Consider the following 21,806-nt stretch of genomic DNA (forward strand, 5'->3'; position numbering starts at 1 on the left):
TCTAAACCTGTGATGCCATTATGGGGTATTGTGTGTAGATTGATGAATGGGGGAAAAAAACTATTTAATCACTTTTAGAATAAGACCACGATAAGAAAATGTGGAAAAAGGGGTATGAATACTTTCCGAATGCACTGTATATATCATAGTGTTCAGAGGTTCATTTCAGTAAATCATTTGGATAGAAAAGGTATTAAATATTAAGTAGTCAAGCTGAATCTTGAATCAAATTTGAACACGTTCACATTTTCCTGACGTCAGTTGGTCTGACTGAAAAAAATAATCTAGTTTTCATGGTGTTCAAAATCTGTCTGTGCCCTCAAATGAGCAATTAACGTTAAGTGCTTTGCTCATTTAAGTCTCTCCGGATAAGAGCGTCTGCTAAATGACCTGGAATGTAATGAGTTACTTATTTCTATTGGGATTGATATGTTTTCAAATTCCAGAGGAAAGAGTAGAGYTTGAACGTGATTGGTTAAGATGCACACGACCGCAGCACAGATGAACAGTGTGCAAGATGACTAATCACAAGACAAATCTGCCAACAAAAAAAAACAGTAGTTTCCACACTTTGTCAATATTTTTATTATTTCAAATTAACAGTAGTAGGGTGTTGCGAAACCCGATGAAACTGACTGGGGTAAATGCCAGCTCACCACACGTTTTCCGGCAGCCCTAACTGTGCTRTTCCACTGTTACAGAGGCCCTCACTGGTAAAATCCAAAGACCGTCACGCACTGAAAAAATTGGAAATATTCTCCCAGTGAATGCGTGTGTACCTGTGTGTATGTGTGTGTTATTATCAATGTCGTAGAATGATAGCTCTCCTCTGTCCCTGTCCAGCTGAACTCTGATCCTGTCATTACCTCTGGAGTTGTGTCTCACGGGGAGGTAAATGGTTTCAGTATTTGGGCAACTTACTTCATATACATAATCAAAGTCTTCCTTACAATCTGTATTAAAACTATGAACATGGCTAACACCCCAGACTTCATCTCTAGGAKCAGACCTATTGATAGACTCAGTGGCCACACCTGCAAACCAATACTCGTCATSAATCTCAATGTCCCAGCTGTGTGTCCCTGAGGTAAAGCCCTCAGAGCCCATGGCCCATCCCTGGGCTAACCTCTCTGGGTTGTCAGGACGCTGCTGGAACTCACCACCCCATACAAAGCAATCATCATACCCAGTCCAGGTCATGGAACAGAGTAGCTTTGAGTGCACAGTATTAGGGTCCAGAACCACCGGAGCTGAACAGAGAGAACAGAGACACGCCACGTCAAAACTAAACAGAGAACAAAATAAACGATCCRTTCGGCCTACATGTCAAGCGATCATTGAATCTATTTGGAATAAATATGACTCACTGTATCGAACAATCTCCTTCATTTTCTCCCAGATTCTGAACATGAGGTTGCCCCGGTGTTTAGCCACATCTATCAGCGCTCCTGAAACCCTCACAGGATCAGGCAGYGGGCACTGGGTTCTGGAGAACATTTAGGAGTCATTGCTGCTGTGGGGCTAGGTGCAGAACCACAGAGTAGAGAGAGACAGGAGGCAGATCACTTACCTTTTCATTGTGGCATTGTAGTTCTGCAAAGTAACAAAAAGAGCAGCTTAGCTATCAGTGTTATTAATGATCAATCAGTATTCATTGTGGCATCCATCTTTAATAATATTGAATGATTATGGGGACAGACATCTGTACCTGCAGGAATGAGATGTCTTCAGCTTCCAGCTCTTTCTCTATGGCTTTGATTGTGTCTGAAAGTGATGATATCTGTCCGCTCATCTCTTCAATCTTCACCTTCATCGTCTGACTCTTCTGCWCCTCTTCCTCCCTCAGGGCAGCTATCTTGGCCTCCTCCTCCTCTCGTAGAAACTGGTGAACCCGCTCAAAGTCCTCCTTAATCGTTATCTCTGTGTCCTCAGCCTGGCTCTGGAGACAGAGAGCACTAGAACTCTACCTTGGTCCTTGTAACACGGATGAACAGTCAACTCTGTACAGTTGTTACATCACTCAGCATTCTTACCTTGATATGCTGTGCTGTTTGTTACATCACTCAGCATTCTTACCTTGATATGCGTCTGTGTTACATCACTCAGCATTCTTACCTTGATATGCTGTGCTGTTTTATCACAAGTGAGTTTGACTTTCTTAAAGACTTCCAGTTTCTCCTGTAAGGACTTCAGGGTAGGCTTGAGTTCCTCCTGGAATTAAACACTAGGTTGTTGTCCAATACCATATCACACACTTATTCCAGTTAAGACTGAATAAAAAATGCTGAGGGATAGTCACTTTGTTTTGATATGCTGTGCTGTTTTATCACAAGTGAGTTTGACTTTCTTAAAGACTTCCAGTTTCTCCTGTAAGGACTTCAGGGTAGGCTTGAGTTCCTCCTGGAATTAAACACTAGGTTGTTGTCCAATACCATATCACACACTTATTCCAGTTAAGACTGAATAAAAAATGCTGAGGGATAGTCACTTTGTTACAAAATCAAAACTCCAGATGACATACCTACTCTCACGAAAAGGAAGTTCATAAATGCATATTGTCAGCAAAAAATGTACTTGAGGCCTATTGTGTTTTTCACTTTYACAGTGAAGTTGAAATTATTGTTAACTTTCTGCATAACGCCCTGACTTAACAAAATCATTGGTTTACYCTACCTTAAGATCCTGTACAGCTTCATCTATGGGGATGCAGTCATGCGTTTTATGTTTCCTTGAATCACGACACACCACACAGATAGGCTGTTCATGCTCCAGACAAAAGAGCTTGAGTTTCTCTCCATGCAGACTGCAGAGCACCCCAGACCCTGCTGAAGCTCTCTGACGCCTCTCCTGTAAGAAGGCCTCACATAGGTTCTTAAGAGCCCGGTTATTGGGAGGCTCAGACCTTGACGATCTTCTCCTGCAAACTGGACACTCCTGCCATTCCTTCTCTCTCCAGAATTCYTGCAGACAGGCTTTACAGAAGCTGTGGCTACAAGACAGGAGAACAGGATCCTTGAAGATGTCACAGCACACAGGACAGGATAGATCCTCCTCTGGGAGAGTCGATTCGCAAGCCATTTTTCTGAATCCGTCAAACTTGTTTCTCTATAATGGCCTGTAATAGCATAAGAAGCAATGTACTTTACCCCTTATTAATAACGCACTAAAGATATTTGGTGTGCTTTCCTTATCTCCTTCAGTATCTGCTCTGAAATGTTGACATTAATCTAGTAATGAGAAATAGATCCTGTCGTGTATGTTATCCTTGTTGAACAGCAGATAGCTGAACATTAGCTACATTTTAAATGGCTTGACTGACTTTTACTTCCTGTATCACTGTGTATGAGGGGAGAACCTTTGCAGTTGTTCTTCTATGATATTATGGCGGTCCACAGAACATACGTTAGAGGCGCATACTGCCACCTACTGCGTGGGGTGAAAACTGGCATTTAMTGCAGAAAACATGCAGGGAAACAGCTCGGAGATTTAACAATGCAACTACAAMGGTTCTAAAGATGAATTTAACCTGAAGATACTTTTGGGAAACCGGTCTCTGGTCACTTTGATYGACTCCACTTTTCCCTGTCCGTCCTCCAACATCTCCTTGACCGCAAATGGATCTCCCCCAAAACACATCCTTATGCTTCAAGCCTACCCTGTACAGGATCTTAAGGTAGAGTAAACCAATTATTTTGTTAAGTCAGGGCGTTATGCAGAAATGAAACATACTCCAACACCGGAGCAAGGCATTACAAGATCGAGGCATATCTTCATTAACACCCGTAGCCCATTTTGCTCCATTCTCCCATTTTAGTTTTCCACTCATTTCCCTTAACGTTCCTCAACGCACCATCCAACTCAGTGGTTCAGCTTCCACCATCACCTTGACCTTTGCAGTTAGTTTTCTTTGAGATATAGGCCAAGCATGGTTGCGTTCTGAAACTCAAGCACACGGTTGTGCAACATTTCCAAATACAACCGGCCAGAAAAACAATGTTTTTAATGCAATTACTGTTGYAACTGTTGAGAGGACAGTCTCCGTTTCTGTGGGTGTCAAATGTATTTCTCAMCACTCATTACTGAGTGGATGGTATCGTTTTACAAACAGTGGTTTTGAGATAAAACGGCCATTCGCTGTTATGCTGGGGCTGGGCGTACATTRAATCAGGGAATCCGTCCCAAAACGCAATGCTTACCTCTGCCCCCTCCCGGTTTGGTGATAAATTTCGAGTGGATCATGGTCAGTGTTGACTTCCCCACTTCCCCTATGACATGGGAAACCTACAACTTAACTGATGCTTAACCCTTCTGCTTTGCAGAAAAAAATGAAGTCCATTGTTGTATGGGTCAGATTGACCCGCACAGTTTAAACACACTCTAGACAGTCAAAGAACCAAGTAAAAACAGCCAAAACTGTGTTTTGTCTTGTCAGACCTTTCAGAAAGAAGAAATACAAAAACATTTGATTTCAMAAACTCTATATTTAAGAACTATTTGTTAAACATATTTCCTTTCTCACAAACAATCATTTTCTGTTTGGAGCTCATTTTGAGTGTCTATGTCAGAAATCTGCTGCTCTGGCACTGAGAAGRAGAAGTTTGGGAAAGCTCCTTTTCACCCAAACATAATTATAAATGTGCAACTAGAACCAGTCAAAACAAAATACATCAAAAATACTTGTTTTCAAATGTAACTGGGTAAGATTGAAATTCCGTTTATGCTTTACAAAACAATCATACCGCAACATTATTTTTCTGCAGTTAGCAGGTAGATTTGCTTTTAGCCAAATCCTTTTAGAGCAAGCCAAATAATTTCATGTTTTAAAAGTTATCCTAGATCAGGATTCATTGTTGACCCAAAATGACCCACAACATCATGTTTCTATACAAAATCTACACAGACATTCCACAACACATCTGTGTGTCCACATTTTGAAGTTAGGTTCATGACCCTAAATGAGGAAAAATTATTTAATTTCATAGAGAAAAAGAGAGGTTAACTAGTATTTTTAGACAACTCAAAAKTGGAAATTGGTCAAATTGACCCGCAACATAATAGGAGGGTTAAGGAAGTCTAAAGTACTCCACGTGTACTACGACGCATGTCAAATAACAACACAGAGGGTATTCTACAGGCTACCAAGATCCTAGGAATATACATCTAGGGAAATCTAAGATGTTCAACACAGATAGAGAAATATGAAAAGGCCAACCGATGTCTAGTTCTACCTCTTTCGCAGTGTGTCATGCGGCACTAACCATCATTCAATCAGACACCATCGTGGGCACGGACTACACCTCCTACTTAGATCCATGGATCTCTTATCACTCTAAACAGGGAATGTCTCCCAAGGTCCTTTACAAGTTCTCTACTACAATCCGACCCCTACTGCCATATGTTCCCGCCTCAATTATCGTATGTTTGTCTACGCCCGACCCACTCACCTAAATTGGACCTGATCCACCGCAGGACTGAGCGTTTCCTTTTCAGCACCATCCCAGCCTGAATAGCTGATGATGAACATGTTGATGAACATATTGATGTATTTTTTTGATTGTGTTTTGTTATTATGATTTAGTTAGTGTTCCCAATTTTCATATTTCAAATGTAAGTTGAACTCCCATTTCAACTTGTTGCTGCCACTTCTACAATGCCTCGTCGAAGAACAGTTAAAAGAAGATAAAAAATATATATTTTTCGTATTCAACTCGCGCACTGGCCAAAAAGGTCACGTGGTTGCAAATTGTCAAACACGGAAGTACAAAATTCGACAAACAAAAAGCTTAGCTAGGAAATGAGAGCATGGAGGGATCTAAATATTAAAATATCGATCAATAAAATCGCTGAACGAAAGGAAATATAGCTACTTAAAGATTTATGCTAAAGAAAATAATTAAATTATTGTAAATGTATTGCTAGATAGCAATGGATATCGGTATGAAGTTTATCTTCTGCACTGATAGCTAACGTTAATTATAGCTAGAGAAAATTAACCCGCTATTTTGAAACAGACTTGCTTTTTCAATTTCAAGAGACTAACTAGCTCTATGGTTCAAATAGCTAGCAATCCAGTGTGCGTTTATCTTATGATAATTATCATTTCACCTCGTTATTAATCCGCTAACGTTAGATTGCTGAGCCAAGAAGAACAAGTTCAGATAGTTGCAATGACTGCTGCAGTGTTTTTTGGGTGTGCGTTCATTGCGTTTGGGCCAGCGTTTTCCCTATTTATTTTCACTATCGCCAAAGACCCATTGCGAGTCATCATTCTAATTGCAGGGTAAGCTATTTATATTAGTGTTGATAACTTGTGGATTTTTTATTTAAATTTGTTTTGACAAATGATAATAGACCTAGATCAGTGGTTCCTAACTAAAAAAAAAAAATGTTTTAAGTTGTAGTAGTGGAACGCACAAGGTGCAATTTCGAAATTGGGTAGTGAATATATCAAGGTCCCTTTGYTGTAGTAATTTTCTCAATGAAAAATGGCCACCTAAATGTATCCCTAATTATTAACACTATAATTACATTCATAAGTACATACACTCTTTTGAAAAATGTATGTTAAATTTGCAATGATACGTTTTTGGAAGCTAGTAAGATAGTGAAATGTTCACTGGTGTGCTTCATTGCATCAACAATGACAACTGTTTCTCTCTCTCTCTTCAGGGCCTTCTTCTGGCTGGTGTCCTTGCTGCTGTCCTCTCTGGTGTGGTTCATAGCCACAAAGGCCACCAATGCCCAAGACCTGACCCTGCAGAAAAACCTGCTCATATTTGGCAGCATTTTCTCAGTCATACTGCAGGAGGTGTTCCGCTTCGCATACTACAGGCTGCTCAGGTCAGCATACACACATCTCATTCTCTTGCTGTCTTTATCATGCTATCTCACTCTGGCAGGGGTACTCAACTCTTACCCTACGAGGTGTGGAGCCTGCTGGTTTTATGTTCTACCTGATAATTAATTGCACCCACCTGGTGTGCCAGGTCTAAATCAGTCCCTGATTAGAGGGGAACAATGAAGACTGGAACTGGTCCAGAGTTGAGTTTGAGGGCTCTATGTCTTGTATGTCTTGCTGTGTGTCTCTTTCTTGGCATGGCTCTCACTCTCTGTCTGTGTGTCTCTCTCTGTGTGTCTTGCTTGCTGAAGTCATACAAGCACATCTAGGATCAGTTTTGCCTTTTAGAWTATAGTAAATAAGATTACATAAACAGGATGGACCTGATCCCAAGACCCTACTCTGTGTGAATGTGAGTCCTAGTCTATTAAATCCATTATAAACCACATCAAATCAACCTGTACATATTACCTCAATTACCTCGACTTACCTTGACTAACCTGTGCCACTTCACATTGACTCTGTAACCGGTACCCCCTGTATACAGCCTCACTACTTCAGTTTATTTTAGTTAATACTTTCTTAACACTTATTTTTCTTAACTGCATTGTTGGTTAAGGGCTTTTCACTGTTGTATTTGGTGCATGTGACAAATAACATTTGATTCCTTTATACAGCACATTTCAAACATGGAATGCAACATAATGTGCTTTCACAGGGGAAAAAACAAATAACATTGAAAATAAATCCTGAAATATTTACAACACAACAAACGTAAGAGAGGGGAAAAACAAAATAATAATAAAAAATGAAAGACTAAAAAGCACATCTCTTTTAAATATGTCCACAGTTTTGTCCCCCCTCAGGTTCTCTGGCAGGCTGTTCCAGAGGCTGGAGGCATAGTAACTAAAGGCTGCTTCTCCATGCCTCTTCGTCCTAGGCTTTGGGAGAGTTAAAAGACCTTTGCCTGAGGAATCTACTGGGTACATAACTTAAAAGCATGTCTGACATGTATTGGGGTGCACAATTGTGGAATCGTAAAAAATCTTAAAGATGTATTCTAAAAACTAAAACTCAGAGGCAGCCAGTGCAGAGACCTTTAAAACCGGTGTAATGTATGCTCGTCGTCTGGTCTTGGTCAGTACCCGTTTTGCAGTTGACCAATGGCTTTCTTGGGTAGACCAGCCAGGAGAGCATTGCAGTAGTCAAGCCTGCTTTTAATAAAAKAATGGATGAGTCTCTCTGTATCAGTCTGAGAGAGAAACTGCTGCACCGTGGCAATGTTCCTCRGTTGGTTAAAAAGCWATTTTGTTCACATTCCTAATGTGTGATTCAAAATTGAGTTCAGAATCCAAAATAACACCTAGGTTTTTTTACCTGGTGTTTTGTCATTATTGCCCATGAATTAAAATATGCTCCCAGATTCTCTCTGTGCTTTGGCTCCAACAATAAGTCCCTATGTCTTTTCTTGATTCAGCTGCTCACTATATGTCTGCTGCAGAGAGACGAAAGAGCGTGAGCAAATTAGTTTTGATCTGTCATGGAAATAAGGTGTTAAACATGTTGGCTAGTTATTTAAAAAGATGGAGAACAAAGCTATAGGATGAAAAATACTGACATCTTGGTGCCGGTACAACTGACTAGCGCTAACTAATGCTACCTACAGCAGCGTTATCTACTTGGAGTCAAATATCGATATATATCACCCCCCCCCCCCCCCCCCCCCCCCCAAAAAAAAAATGTGCGATGTGTAACAGTATAGATTATTTCCCCCTTCACAATGGACCTTAACAAGGCCTCCCAGGTATCAATGTCCCTAGTTAATGTACAACCAGGGGACTATTCACTAGGAAGCAAACAGGCTCAACAGGTAAGGGACTTACCTGAATTTGTCCAATAAGAAACACTTATTTTAGTTTTCCTACGCTTTGCATGACCAGGGATGAGGAAGCTGTGGTGCAGTATACATGTCAACATCTTTGCCATTTTACAGCGTCCAAAGTTATGGGGTTGTCATAAATCCTGTTAGTGTGACTTCTAACCGGAGAATTCTCAGACTCCGTGTTTTTAATAGTCACATGTACAGGGTTGCAGGTGTGATTGCAGGATACAGTGAAAATCTTGTGCTTGAAAATCTGCAATGTTTTATCGGAGCTCAAGGCGGGTCACCCTCTATCGGCGCCATACTTATCCATCTTAGCCATATCTGACTACAAAGTAAATACTCATCAGTACAAGTTGTATTTGTGGTCTTTAGGCTACATTGTTACTTTTTTCAGAACACAAAAACACTGATATTTTGTGATAAAGTTTCCACTGTGTTACTGCTATTAACATCTTCTTTCCACTGTATCATCAGGAAGGCAAATGAAGGACTGGCAGCCATCAGTGAAGAAGACGGCCCTGCCCTTTCAGTCCGAGAAATGGCCTATGGTATACCATTATCTTTACGTTTATTTACTTTAACATATTAATTATCTAATTAAATACTTAATTAACTGATTTAAGTGTGTGTGTGTGTGTATATAGTCACATGACAGACAGCTATCATCTTACTTGGCTTTAAGAACACTTCCTCTTTATTTTGTATTACCACTGTGGGCCAATCGGGTATGATTTTGGAAGTGCATGTAGCCTATCATTGTCAGCGGAATGCTAGGTGATATGAGTTTGACTAATCCGCTGGCTGGTGCTCAACACTGAACTAATCTTACCCTCTACCGCTGTGATTGTTGACAGGTGAACCCAGGTAAAGATTCATGACCATACTAAACTCCCATTAAACCTCAATATTAAGTATTTGTTATTTCATACACCCATGTGTATCTGTATGGTTCTTTTGATCTGGACAGCTAATATGGTTACTTCTAGGCCAGTCTTTCTAAGGAAATGGCAATGGCCAGTATTTATGGTTCATGTACTTTGCAATTGAGACGGATAAAGTGAGTCAGAAGCAAGATTTCAAATGTGCTTACCTCTAATTCAGATCATATTGGTGTTGTACGCTGTTTAGTTGATGTTAGTTGATGCTGCAAACACCTTTCTCTGCCTGTGTCTAAATAACACACCGCAATCTTTCTAAGGATCGTGGCAATTGCCATGATATTTATGGTCATGTACTTTGGCATTGAGGCATAAAGTGAGTCAGAGCAAGATTTTCAAATGTCTTCTCTAATCAGATCCTTTGTGTTAGCTTATCGTTCGATGTTAGTGACTGGTCAAACGCTTTGCCTGCTATGATACTAAAAATAACTGAACAGGACCGCCGCAGAATCGCCTATCACTAAACAACAGATCTATTTCTAAGGAAATTAGCAATGACGTATCTTATGGCAGCTACCTCTGCATTGTAACACCGTGGCATTGTAGAAGTGATGTGCAGTAGCAAGATTTCAAATGTCTTCTCTAATCAGATCTTTGTGTTAGCTGTTAGTTGATGTTGAATGTCGCAAGACATCTTGAGTGTGTGTCGGCGTGTTTCCTCATGTATAATACCACACGCACTCATTTCTATTCATACGCGTACTGGCAACCACCAGTATTTTTACAAATTGGTCATCGTCTCTTCTCTCGGCATCGACAAGTTGGTCAGCGGCAAGATTTTCAATGTGCTTCTCTAATTCAAGACTCTTGTTATATATATTATTTGCTGTGAGCAACTACCTCTGGAGAGCCTGCTTGTCTAAATAACACACCGCAGAGGTGAAATGTCAGTGGAAGCTCACTGTAGTGAACATTATTGTCGGTTTTAGATATGATTTAAATTATTTTTGTCCTTAACATTGAGAATGTATGTATTTTTCCACAATAGGAAGATTTAATGCTACAAGAAACTCTCTAAAATCTCTAGATTGAGAACTTGATCAAAATGTCACAGAAAATACTCAAATAATGTTTATTATATACTGCATGTCTAGTCATTGACTGTAATGTTGACTATGTTGGCCTAGCAGTTGACTGTGCTGATGTTAACTATGTAGGTCTAGCAGTTGACTGTGCTGATGTTGACTATGTTGGCCTAGCAGTTGACTGTGCTGATGTTGACTATGTTGGCCTAGCAGTTGACTGTGCTGATGTNGACTGTGCTGATGTTGACTATGTTGGCCTAGCAGTTGACTGTGCTGATGTTGACTATGTTGGCCTAGCAGTTGACTGTGCTGATGTTGACTATGTAGGCCTAGCAGTTGACTGTGCTGATGTTGACTATGTAGGTCTAGCAGTTGACTGTGCTGATGTTGACTATGTAGGTCTAGCAGTTGACTGTGCTGATGTTGAATATGTAGGCCTAGTAGTTGACTGTGCTTATGTTGACTATGTAGGTCTAGCAGTTGACTCTTTGTCTGTCTCTACAGTGGCTGGACTGGGCTTTGGCATCATGAGCGGAGCCTTCTCCATGATCAACACTCTCTCTGACTCTCTGGGCCCAGGGACAGTGGGCATGTTTGGAGACTCCCAGTACTACTTCATCACCTCAGGTGTGTGTCTGTCTGTCAGGGTTTGCACAAGGTGCTTAATATGGCTGAGATACCGCTAACGGGATCGATATGACAACAGCCAGTGAAAGTGCAGGGCGCCAAATTCAAACAACAGAAATCTCATAATTATAATTCCTCAAACATACAAGTATTTTACACCATTTTAAAGATACACTTCTTGTTAATACCACCACAGTGTCCGATTTCAAATAGGTTTTACGGCGAAAGCACCACAAACGATTATGTTAGGTGAGTGCCTAGTCACAGAAAAACACAGCCATTTTTCCAGCCAAAGAGAGGCGTCACAAAAGGCAGAAATAGAGATAAATGAATCACTAACCTTTGATCTTCATCAGATGACACTCATAGGACTTCATGTTACACAATACATGTATGTTTTGTTCGATAAAGTTCATATTTATATTTTAAAAATCTCAGTATACATTGGCGCGTTATTTTCAGTAGTTCCAAAAACATCCAGTGATTTTGCAGAGAGCCACATCAATTTACAGAAATACTCATCATAAATGTTCATAAAAATACAAGTGTTATACATGGAACTTTAGATAAACTTCTCCTTAATAAATGCAACCGCTGTGTCAGATTTCAAAAAAGCTTTACCGAAAAAGCACCATACAATAATCTGAGTACAGCCAAACAGATATCCGCCATGTTGTGTAGTCAACAGAAGTCATAAAAAGCATTATAAATATTCACTTAACTTTGATCTTCATCAGAATGCACTCCCAGGAATCCCAGTTCCAYAATAAATGTTTGATTTGTTCGATAAAGTTCATAATTTATGTCCAAATACCTCCTTTTTGTTGGCGCGTTTAGCCCAGTAATCCAAATTCATGACGCGTGAGCAGACAAAGTCAAAAAGTTCCATTACAGTCTGTAGAAACATGTCGAACGATGTACAGAATCAATCTTTAGGATGTTTTTATCATAAATCTTCAATAATGGTCCAACCAGAGAATTCCTTTGTCTGTAGAAATGCAATGGAATGCAAGCTAACTTTCACGTGAACACGCGTGGTCAGCTAATGGCACTCTGCCAGACCTCTGACTCAATCCCCTCTCATTCGCCCCCACTTCACAGTAGAAGCATCAAACAAGGTTCTAAAGACTGTTGACATCTAGTGGAAGCCTTAGGGAGTGCAATATGACCAATATTCCACTGTATCTTCGTTAGACAATTAGTTGAAAACCTACAAACCTCAGATTTCCCACTTCCTGGTTGTATTTTTTCTCAGGTTTTTGCCTGCCATATGAGTTCTGTTWTACTCACAGACATCATTCAACCAGTTTTAGAAACTTCAGAGTGTTTTTTCTATCCAAATATACTAATAATATGCATATCGTAGCTTCTAGGACTGAGTAGCAGGCAGTTTACTCTGGGCACCTTATTCATCCAAGCCACTCAATACTGCCCCCAGCCATAAGAAGTTAAAGTACTTGAATTTGGTAATCTGAAAAAGTACTGGAATAATAAAAAAATCTGACATTTTCTCAAGTTGGTACTTGATTTAAAATGAGAGGAGAACAGAAAATGATCAAATATGGTAATATATATATATTTTTAAATGTATTGGTCTTACGAATTCATTTCTACCGAGTTTTATTTTCTCACGTGTTTTGCACTCTGGTTGTCAGGCAAGCATGCTCATTCCACTCACACTGCCACTCAGCCAGGCAGGTACAGAACTGACTGATTAGGCACTGATTGCTAAAATGCCAGGCAAATGTAGATTCAATCTTGCCTTTTGTGCGTATGGAAAGTTTCTGGGATAATTTTTCAGCTCATGGAACATGGGACCAGCACTTTACATGTTGCGTTTTTTATATTTTTGTTCAGTCTAGTTAACCTACTTTTTTTTTACTGCTACATTATTGCGCTAAATCAAGCGGCAGCCTTGCTCCTGCCATTCTGGTGGACGTTCACATCCACTTTTCCTCACACAGCCCACCCGCCCTTCTCCCGACCGGCGACACCACTAAAGCTGCCAGTCGGACGCAAGACGTTTTTTCGTAGCTATTAAGTAGTAAAATCCTGAATGCCCAGTAAAAATACAATAGTCGTTAAGCTGTAATTGTGTATTAATGTGAATAATGGTGTTTTTACCAGTAGGCAAATCAAATCAAATGTTATGTCAGATGCGCCGAATACAACAGGTGTAGACCTTACAGTGAAATGCTTACTTTACATGCCATTAATCAACAATGCAGTTTTAAGAAAATACCTATAAAACAAGTAAGAGGTAAAGAGCAGCAGTAAAATAACAATAGCGAGGCTATGTACTGGTGCAGAGTCAATGTGCGAGGGCACCGGTGTCGAGGTAATAGAGGAAGCATTTAGGTGGGGGGGGCAGCAATGTAAATAGTCTGGGTAGCCAAAACTCTGCTCATCACTACTCCAATTACACCATCAGTACTGACTTACTACTCATGTATGTAGTGAAACACGTATTATTAAGTAGAACTTACAGGGTTACCTTTTTTTCCCATGAGGTTGTGGCGATACTGCCATCTGGTGGTGACTAGAAACAATTGCATAATAGGAACTATTACAAATTGATGCTCCTGGAAAATAAATATTAGTACTTGAAAAAGTACTTAAGTCCTTTAATTTGACTTGCCACTGTCTGTACGATCACTGGTCTGTCTGGCAGCCTTTATATTCCTGTGGAAATTCCTCATAATCTCTACTTGCTGTATACTGTCTACACCCAAGCCTTGTATATCTTTGCAGTCATTGTGTGCTTGTAATGAATAGACAAGTATAGAATAACTTTTGCACACTTAACTTCTTTAGCACAGGACTTATGAGGAAAAACATGTAAAAGGACTTGAGTACACACTTTGTGTACTAGCAACAAAACAAATGAATTGTGACATTTCTGTGACTGATGACCCCTTTGACCTTTGCTCCCCCTGTAGCCCTAATGACCCTGGCGCTGACGCTGCTCCACACCTTCTGGGGGGTGGTGTTCTTTGAGGGCTGTGAGAGGAAGAGATGGTGGGTGATCGCTGTGGTGCTCTGTCTCCACCTGATGGTCTTCAGCTTGGTGAGTGTACACACTCACACACGGACACACCCACAACACACACCACACACACACGGGGACACAACACACACACACGGACGGATACACACATATGGACACACACCACACACACATACGGACACACACACACCACACAAACGGACACCACACAACACACACACACATACGGACACACACACACACACACAATACGGACACACACACACACCACACATACGGACACACACACACACCACAACACACACACATACGGACACACACACACCATACGGACACACCACACACACACATACGGACACACACACACATACGGACACACACACACATACGGACACACAACACACACACACACACATACGGACACACACACGGACACCACCACACACAACACACAACACACACATGACGGCACACACACACATCGGACACACACAACACATACGGACACACACACATACACGACGGATACACACACGACACACACACACCGGGACACACACACACACACACGGGACACACACACACACACACGGGGACACACACACACACACACGGACACACATACGGACACACACACACATACGACACAACGCACACGGACACACACACAGGGTTGGTTGTTTAGCGAAAGAAAATGCTGCGTGCGCAGCGGTTGGCTTAGATTGTTGACAACATGTAAACTATATTTTGTCTCCAAACATAAATACATTTGCACTTGTTCTCTCAAATACATTGTTACAGTTGTTGGTTAGCTAGCTGGCTAATATTAGCATTTCACATGAAGTCAGTCAAAACGCATCAAAACCAGACATGGGTATCGATAGCAAGATACGACGAGCTGAAATGAGCCACCTACGATTCCCCACATGGCGGCAGCTTGTCATTATTGCTAGCTGTCTGACCGCTCAGATTCGTGACGTTGTCAACCAACCTGTCTGTCGCCCATGCCATCATGAGAGTTGCACTAGCATGAATCAGTCACAGGAGGGAGTTGTTAGCTTGTGTTTAAAAACTCTATACCTGACTGTATTGTCCATTTTTTTTTTTTTTAAGCAATTTGACAAAAAATACAGCTAAAGACTGAATGAGTTAAATTTTGTCTTATTAATTTCAGAATTTGTTGAATGGATTCCTCATGAATCCTAATTCTGTTTGTATTACATATTTTATATGAAAAGTTGTGCATAAATGAGACTGGCAATACATTTTTCTAGAGATTGACACACCATTTTTAGAGGACCATGTTGTAGATGAACAATCTCCTCCAGTCTCACAAAAAACCCAGCACTGTATTCAGACCAGTGTCACAGAAAGATAGTCATTCATTATATACATGCCAATGATTTTGTAGCGTTTCTTGAATGTATGGAAGACACTATGTGTGTCCCAAATGACACCCTATTCCCTATATAGTGCACTACTTTTTACAAGGGGGCCCCGGTGAAAAGTAGTATACTATATAGGTAGGGAACAGAGTGCCATTTGGAACGTAGACACTGTGTTGGGCAATAGGGGAGGGGAGGGGGGGGGGGGGGGGGTGGCTTGGCTTGACCAGAGCCTGGACATATTTCCAGGACACTGCACAGGAATGTTCTGTTCTCCCTCTATAAGGGATTGTACTCATACAGGGGGAAGTTTTAGCATACGCTTCCCCTCCCCCNATTTCCAGGACACTGCACAGGAATGTTCTGTTCTCCCTCTATAAGGGATTGTACTCATACAGGGGGAAGTTTTAGCATACGCTTCCCCTCCCCCAATCCTAACCTTAACCATTAGTGGGGGGGGGGAAATGCTGAAGATCAGCGTCGCTAGGGGCAACTTCACCCTACACTGATTCTACTGCAGGCACCGTAGGCTCTCGTTTACCAAGGGTTACAGAGCTCATTATATTAATGCTACTACTACCTAGGTGATGAGTGTGGTCTGGGGCTCCAATCAAAATTGTTCTCATGTCAAGCTTAGGACACTTTTTGTCAGTCACAGAGAAAAATGGTTAATGAATAACTTCTGAATAARTTGTGACTTATGATTCTCTGTTTTATCATCCTGAGTGGCATCTGCATTCATGAAGGGGGAAAAGCAGTAGATTTGTATTGCTTTTATGAATAATGTCCCAGAATATGTTTAAAGTCTCTGCTCGTAGTAGACATGCATTTGGTGTTTAGCTAATAATCTGTCATGTTCAGTAGGGGGTAAATGTTTTTTAAGCCGAGTGAACTCTCAATTACGAGCAGGTTTTCATTTTCCATTGCGTTTCGCTACGCGGTGCCGTAAGTGAACACAGCCCTGATTTTTCTTGAATCTGGTTTTCAGTCTCTCATGGTATCTCTCTCTCTTTCTCGGTGCCAGTCTCTGTTGAATCCGTTCTACGTGGGCAGCATTCTCCCGGTCTACGCCATCATGCTGCTGATGGCTGTCTGGGCCTTCTTCTCCTCCGGAGGCTCCCTGCACAACATCACTCTTCTCTGGACGTGTAAGACCCTCCTCAAGCCTGTCTGATACAGCAGCTGTACTAATCCCTGGGTCCTGTTCATTAGGCACTAAACTGAAGAAAACTTCCTGAAACAGGGAGGGACTACCTTTTAGTTGTCTATTAAGAAACCCCTCGTTTTTGCTTGCAATATGTTTTGTAGCGGTGTTCCCTAATGAACACGTCTCTGTGGTTATCGGTCTAAAGGCCCACTTTGTTTGCTGATTGTCACTCCAGTGGAGCATTGGTAGAGGATATGTAGTTAAACAGATTAGTTCCATCTCCTCTCTGCTGCTGCTCCTCCCCAAGTCATTGTTCTTGGTCAACTTGCCTTTGTAAAATAAGGATTCATTCAAATATAAATGAGCCACTTGGCTGAAATAAACAATGAAATTATTAAGGTTATGTTCATGTGGACTGGCACTCTTCTTGTAATTTAGAATGTACCTCTATTGGTCCATAAGAGTGGGGCTGATGACACCGCTTTTATACCTGCATAATACATGCAGGTGTCCTTTGTAGAAGAGGTCTTCCGACCTCAAAATAACGTCATTAAAATGCCCTTTCTACTGAATTGAATGTCCACTATCACCATGGTAATATTTGACAGATAGGTGATTGGTGCCGTATATGAACCATATAAGTCCACAGCAGGTGAACCTTTTATTAAGTAGAGCTATAAAGTAGCATCGACGCACCAAAGCGTGGTGGATCCTCTCAACTGGTCAGGAGCAAATCAAACCCTGTTCAGTTTGGTCGTGGTTGGTCACAAGTTCTGTAGTCAGGTGGCGGTAAGACCACATGTTCATCTGTGACCCGCCAGTCATCAAACATGCCAAGCTTGTGACTTACTACCTAAGCAGCATAACTGTATCAGGTCAATGTCATCTTAATTAGAAAGTACTTCTTGACCCCCTACCATACTGAAGTTATTTTTGTCTGTTTTGCAGGTAGGAAAAGTAACACGGAGACGTCGTCATAATTCACATTCCATRTTGATCTCGCAGAGGTCGAAGGGCAATAGGAGCTTCTATCGCTGCAGTGCTGTGTACAAACCAAAGCCGCCAATCAAGAGACTACACAGTCTCCACATCAACCAATCTCCACATAATATGGATGGGCTGAATCAGAGCCCAGAAATCAGCACTTCACTGACCTATGGAGCTGACCAAGGGAAATCCTTCATACTGTATATAGCTTGAATAACACTAGTTTACACACACTTAGGCATGTGTAAGCTTTTTTCAATGCAAGGAAACAACCTTTACATTTTTTTTTTTTTTACGTTCTTTGTTTCTTCGCAGATTTTGCTTTGTGTGGACTTTTAATCAATCCACTCCCTTGCGTCAATTATTGATCTTTGGTTTACTTAATTGTGATTCGTTTTTTTAAAGAATGATCATTTGTTAATGTAATGCGAAGGGCAGAGCAGCACAAATCAAATGTTATTTGTCATGTGCCGAATACAACAGGTGTAGGTAGACCTTACAGTGAAATGCTTACTTACAAGCCCTTAATAACCAACAATGCAGTTTTAAGAAAAATACATTAAAAGTACAAACAATAAGAAATTAAAGTAACAAATAATTAAAGAGCAGCAGTAAAAATAACAATAGCGAGGCTATATACAGGGGGTACCGGTACAGAGTCTATGTACGGGGGCACCGGTTAGTCAAGGTAATATGTACAGGTAGGTAGAGTTAAAGTGACTATGCAACAGACTGTTGGTTCTGGTCAAATGAAGATTCTTCACCAGGGATTCCTTAACTTTTTTGTACCCTCAACCCCATTTCAATTTTTTTTTTTTTTCATTTTAAATCACGACCCACCATTTTTTTTWAAAGTGATGTAATCAATGGACAATGTTAACTTTTTTTATTTGGCCTATGACAGTCTTACAAATCAGTCTGGCAGTATTTTTGACTGTRTTTTAATCTGAAGACCATTTGGTTTGAATGGACTGAAATGTATTAGGAAATGCAGAAGATYATCAGCCAATAATGTTTGATCTTCTGTGTAGAAAAGAACCTTGGAAGAAAACTGACTTAACCCCRGTTCTATGAACCAATCACCAATTTGCGATCGTGACCCCCATTTTCAAATCCCCTAGTTTGGGGAAACCCTGTTATACACACATACAAAGGTATGCAACTTCACTATATTATGCATGATCTGCCCTGGCAGACACTGCCATGTGTAGGACACATGTACACATCACAGGAGGTTGGTGGCACCTTAATTGGGGAGGACGGGCTWGTGGTAATGGCTAAAGCGGAATCAGTGGAATGTTATCAAATACATCAAACTAAATGTTTGATGCCATTCCATTTTGCTCCATTCCAGCCGTAATGAGCCATCCTCCCCTCAGCAGCCCCCACTGGTACACATTATGTAAGGTATTTTAATGTTTTTCTTATGCAAATAGAATGATCATGTTCTTGTCGTTTGGCAAATGACCTTGATCCACCAAATACAGGTGAAAAAGATGACTGAATCATATTCACTAAACGATGCGGGACTACCTGAACCAATAAGAAACTTGTTTTTTCTACGGTTTGCGCTAATGAATATGTCCGTCTTCTAATAGTATTATGACTGGTCAGTCACTAAACGGTGGTTTTTTTTACTCTAACTGAGTGATTATAGAGTAAAAATTATTATTACTACCATCGGCAGCAATACCATAGAGTTTTGTATCTTTTTTTTTAAACCTCTGGGTCCTCACAAAGCGTCTCAGAGTAGGACTTCTGCTGATCTAGGATCAGTTTTGTCTTTTGGATCATAATGAATAGGATTAAATGGACAGGGAAGACCTGATCCCAGATCAGCACCATATAGGCCCTTGGGCTTTTAAAGGCAATTTCCATTTGAGCCGACATGCAGCGTTTACCGTGAATGCGATCTCCGGCGAACAGCAGGAACGTTGCCTTTTAAAAGCTGCGTTGTCTAAAACCTGTGATTTGATTGACCCTTGTAAATTGACCTTTTTTTGTATTTCACCACAAAAGCTGCTTGGCCAAGTGTCTTGGACGATACTTGTTAAGATGTGTTGGATACAGTGTTTTATAAACTGGGTGGTTCGAGGCATGAATGCTGATTGGCTGACAGCCACGGGTATTACAAAACATGTATTTTTACTCCTCTAATTACTTTGGTTACCAGTTTATAATAGCAATAAAGCACCTCGGGGGTTTGTGGTACATGGGCTCTGCTTTGCGCCGTGCCTAAGAACAGCCCTTAGCCGTGGTATATTGGCTATATACCACACACACACACCCCCCCTCGTGCCTTTTTGCTTAAAAATAGCCTTTCCACTCTATCGTGCTGGCCAGCTCTGGTATTTTCTTTTCGCACTGACTGGCCTTTCAAGCACGGTTCCAGCCACTATGATCGGTTTAGTGTGAAAGGGAATTAGTCTCGATGTTCCCGTTTTGAATGGCTCGAGTTAGTTAGGATCCCCATTGGCCAGTTACTCCATTAAACCCATCATTTCACCAGCTTTCCTAATGAAAGAGTTGAGATGGGCTCAGCTCACCCCAATACATAAAAGTCTTCGCAGTTTATTTACTGTTGATGGTTGACAGGGTTTTCTAATATATCATTTCAATAACTATTGATGGACGGCAGGGCTTTCTGACATATCAAAATATTAATGGTTTGGTAGACTTGCTCTGTTCCAGGGTTTATCAGTCAAGCAATGGAGAGGTGCCAAGGTCTTTTTCTTTTCTTGCGTAGTTTGGTTGGTGAGCCATTGTTCAGCCAGAAACCATTGCCAACCGCCAGGCACCAGCTCAAACACGCCTGCAATACAGTGTGTGTCCCAAACATCACCCTGTTCCTATGTAGTGCACTACTTATGACTAGATCCTTATGGGCCCTGGTCATAAGTAGTGCACTATAAAGGGAATAGGGTGACGTTTGGGACCTGGTGTAAATCAAGAACCGTGTTCCTGACTACGCTGAGAGATGGCAGCGCTACCTCGTTGTGAAGTCACACTGAAGTGACCACACACACACACCAGCACTCACATTGTGGACAAATCCCACTGACGCACTACTGGGGTAGTGAAGGGCGATCCAGCACTCCTAAGATTGTGCATATCTACAATGGTTTTTAAAATCCCTGACACGTGGCATATGCCGCCACAATCTTTACAATGAATGTGTTTTATTTGTGTTGTATGTGGTGGTCCTACTCACCTCTGTGTAGGAGTGTTAGTGGACAGTGGGTCCCCAACAATTGGCAAGTCACACCAAGTGGATTGTCAGGAAATGGATTGCACCGAATGTCCCTTATTTCATGTTGTTGGAATTCCAGCACATTCGCTGTCGTTGTTTTGTGCTGATAACATGTTGGGAAGGCAGAAAAAAACTGGGAATCTACCTCCGAAGAATGAGGGAGAATGTCTTGTCTTATTGTATTGTCTGAGTTGACTCAATTTCCAAACATCTGTATTTAACTCTGATTATACTACTTCCTATTTGATTACCTAAGCCACCTAGCCATCTTTGCATGTGAATTTCTCATCATTGATGCTTATAGGGATTTTGATCAATTAACTATTATGATCCTATAATGGTGTAAAGAATGTATCAATAAATCTGCCAAATGGGAATAAATTCTGACAGATCATGCTTTTCTTTTTTAAATTAAGATGTATTATCTGAGCTTTGTGTTGTGCATATCATTGACAGGACTCCATTCCACATAATAGTAAACTAATACTGTAGCTTAAGTATGGGCTGGTTTTCCAGACTTTTTACATTTTTATTTACCCAGGCAAGTCAGTTAAGAACAAATTCTTAATGACTGCCTACCCCTAACCTGGACAGGCAGACCAAGGTTCAACCTACTCCTGGTAGTTAGTCTTGTCCCATCGTTGCAACTCCTGTACGGACTCGGGAGAGGCGAAGGTCGAGAGCTGTGCGTCCTCTGAAACAACCCAGCCAAGCCGC

General features: G+C 41.1%; 2 protein-coding genes across 2 annotated transcripts; one reads left to right on the top strand and one right to left on the bottom strand.

The window, feature by feature from the left end:
• Positions 1–567: 567 nt before the first annotated feature.
• LOC111961953 (E3 ubiquitin-protein ligase TRIM35) lies at positions 568–4,477 on the bottom strand. The gene is made up of 6 exons (XM_024147040.1): positions 2,674–4,477; positions 2,116–2,211; positions 1,709–1,939; positions 1,571–1,593; positions 1,368–1,486; positions 568–1,250 (listed from the first exon to the last, which is right to left on the bottom strand). The coding sequence occupies exons 1-6, from the start codon at positions 3,076–3,078 to the stop codon at positions 676–678; spliced, it is 1,449 nt and encodes a 482-aa protein (XP_024002808.1). The 5' UTR covers positions 3,079–4,477; the 3' UTR covers positions 568–675.
• Positions 4,478–5,731: 1,254 nt separating this feature from the next.
• On the top strand, positions 5,732–21,476 carry zgc:114200 (Aph-1 domain-containing protein). Its single transcript, XM_023984657.2, has 7 exons — positions 5,732–6,280; positions 6,670–6,840; positions 9,198–9,271; positions 11,191–11,313; positions 14,253–14,380; positions 16,730–16,853; positions 17,801–21,476. Exons 1-7 carry the CDS (start codon positions 6,168–6,170, stop codon positions 17,830–17,832), a joined length of 765 nt encoding a protein of 254 aa, XP_023840425.1. The 5' UTR covers positions 5,732–6,167; the 3' UTR covers positions 17,833–21,476.
• Positions 21,477–21,806: the final 330 nt, after the last annotated feature.

This window comes from Salvelinus sp. IW2-2015, linkage group LG4q.1:29, assembly GCF_002910315.2.
Source record: "Salvelinus sp. IW2-2015 linkage group LG4q.1:29, ASM291031v2, whole genome shotgun sequence".
NCBI classification, from domain to species: domain Eukaryota; kingdom Metazoa; phylum Chordata; class Actinopteri; order Salmoniformes; family Salmonidae; genus Salvelinus; species Salvelinus sp. IW2-2015.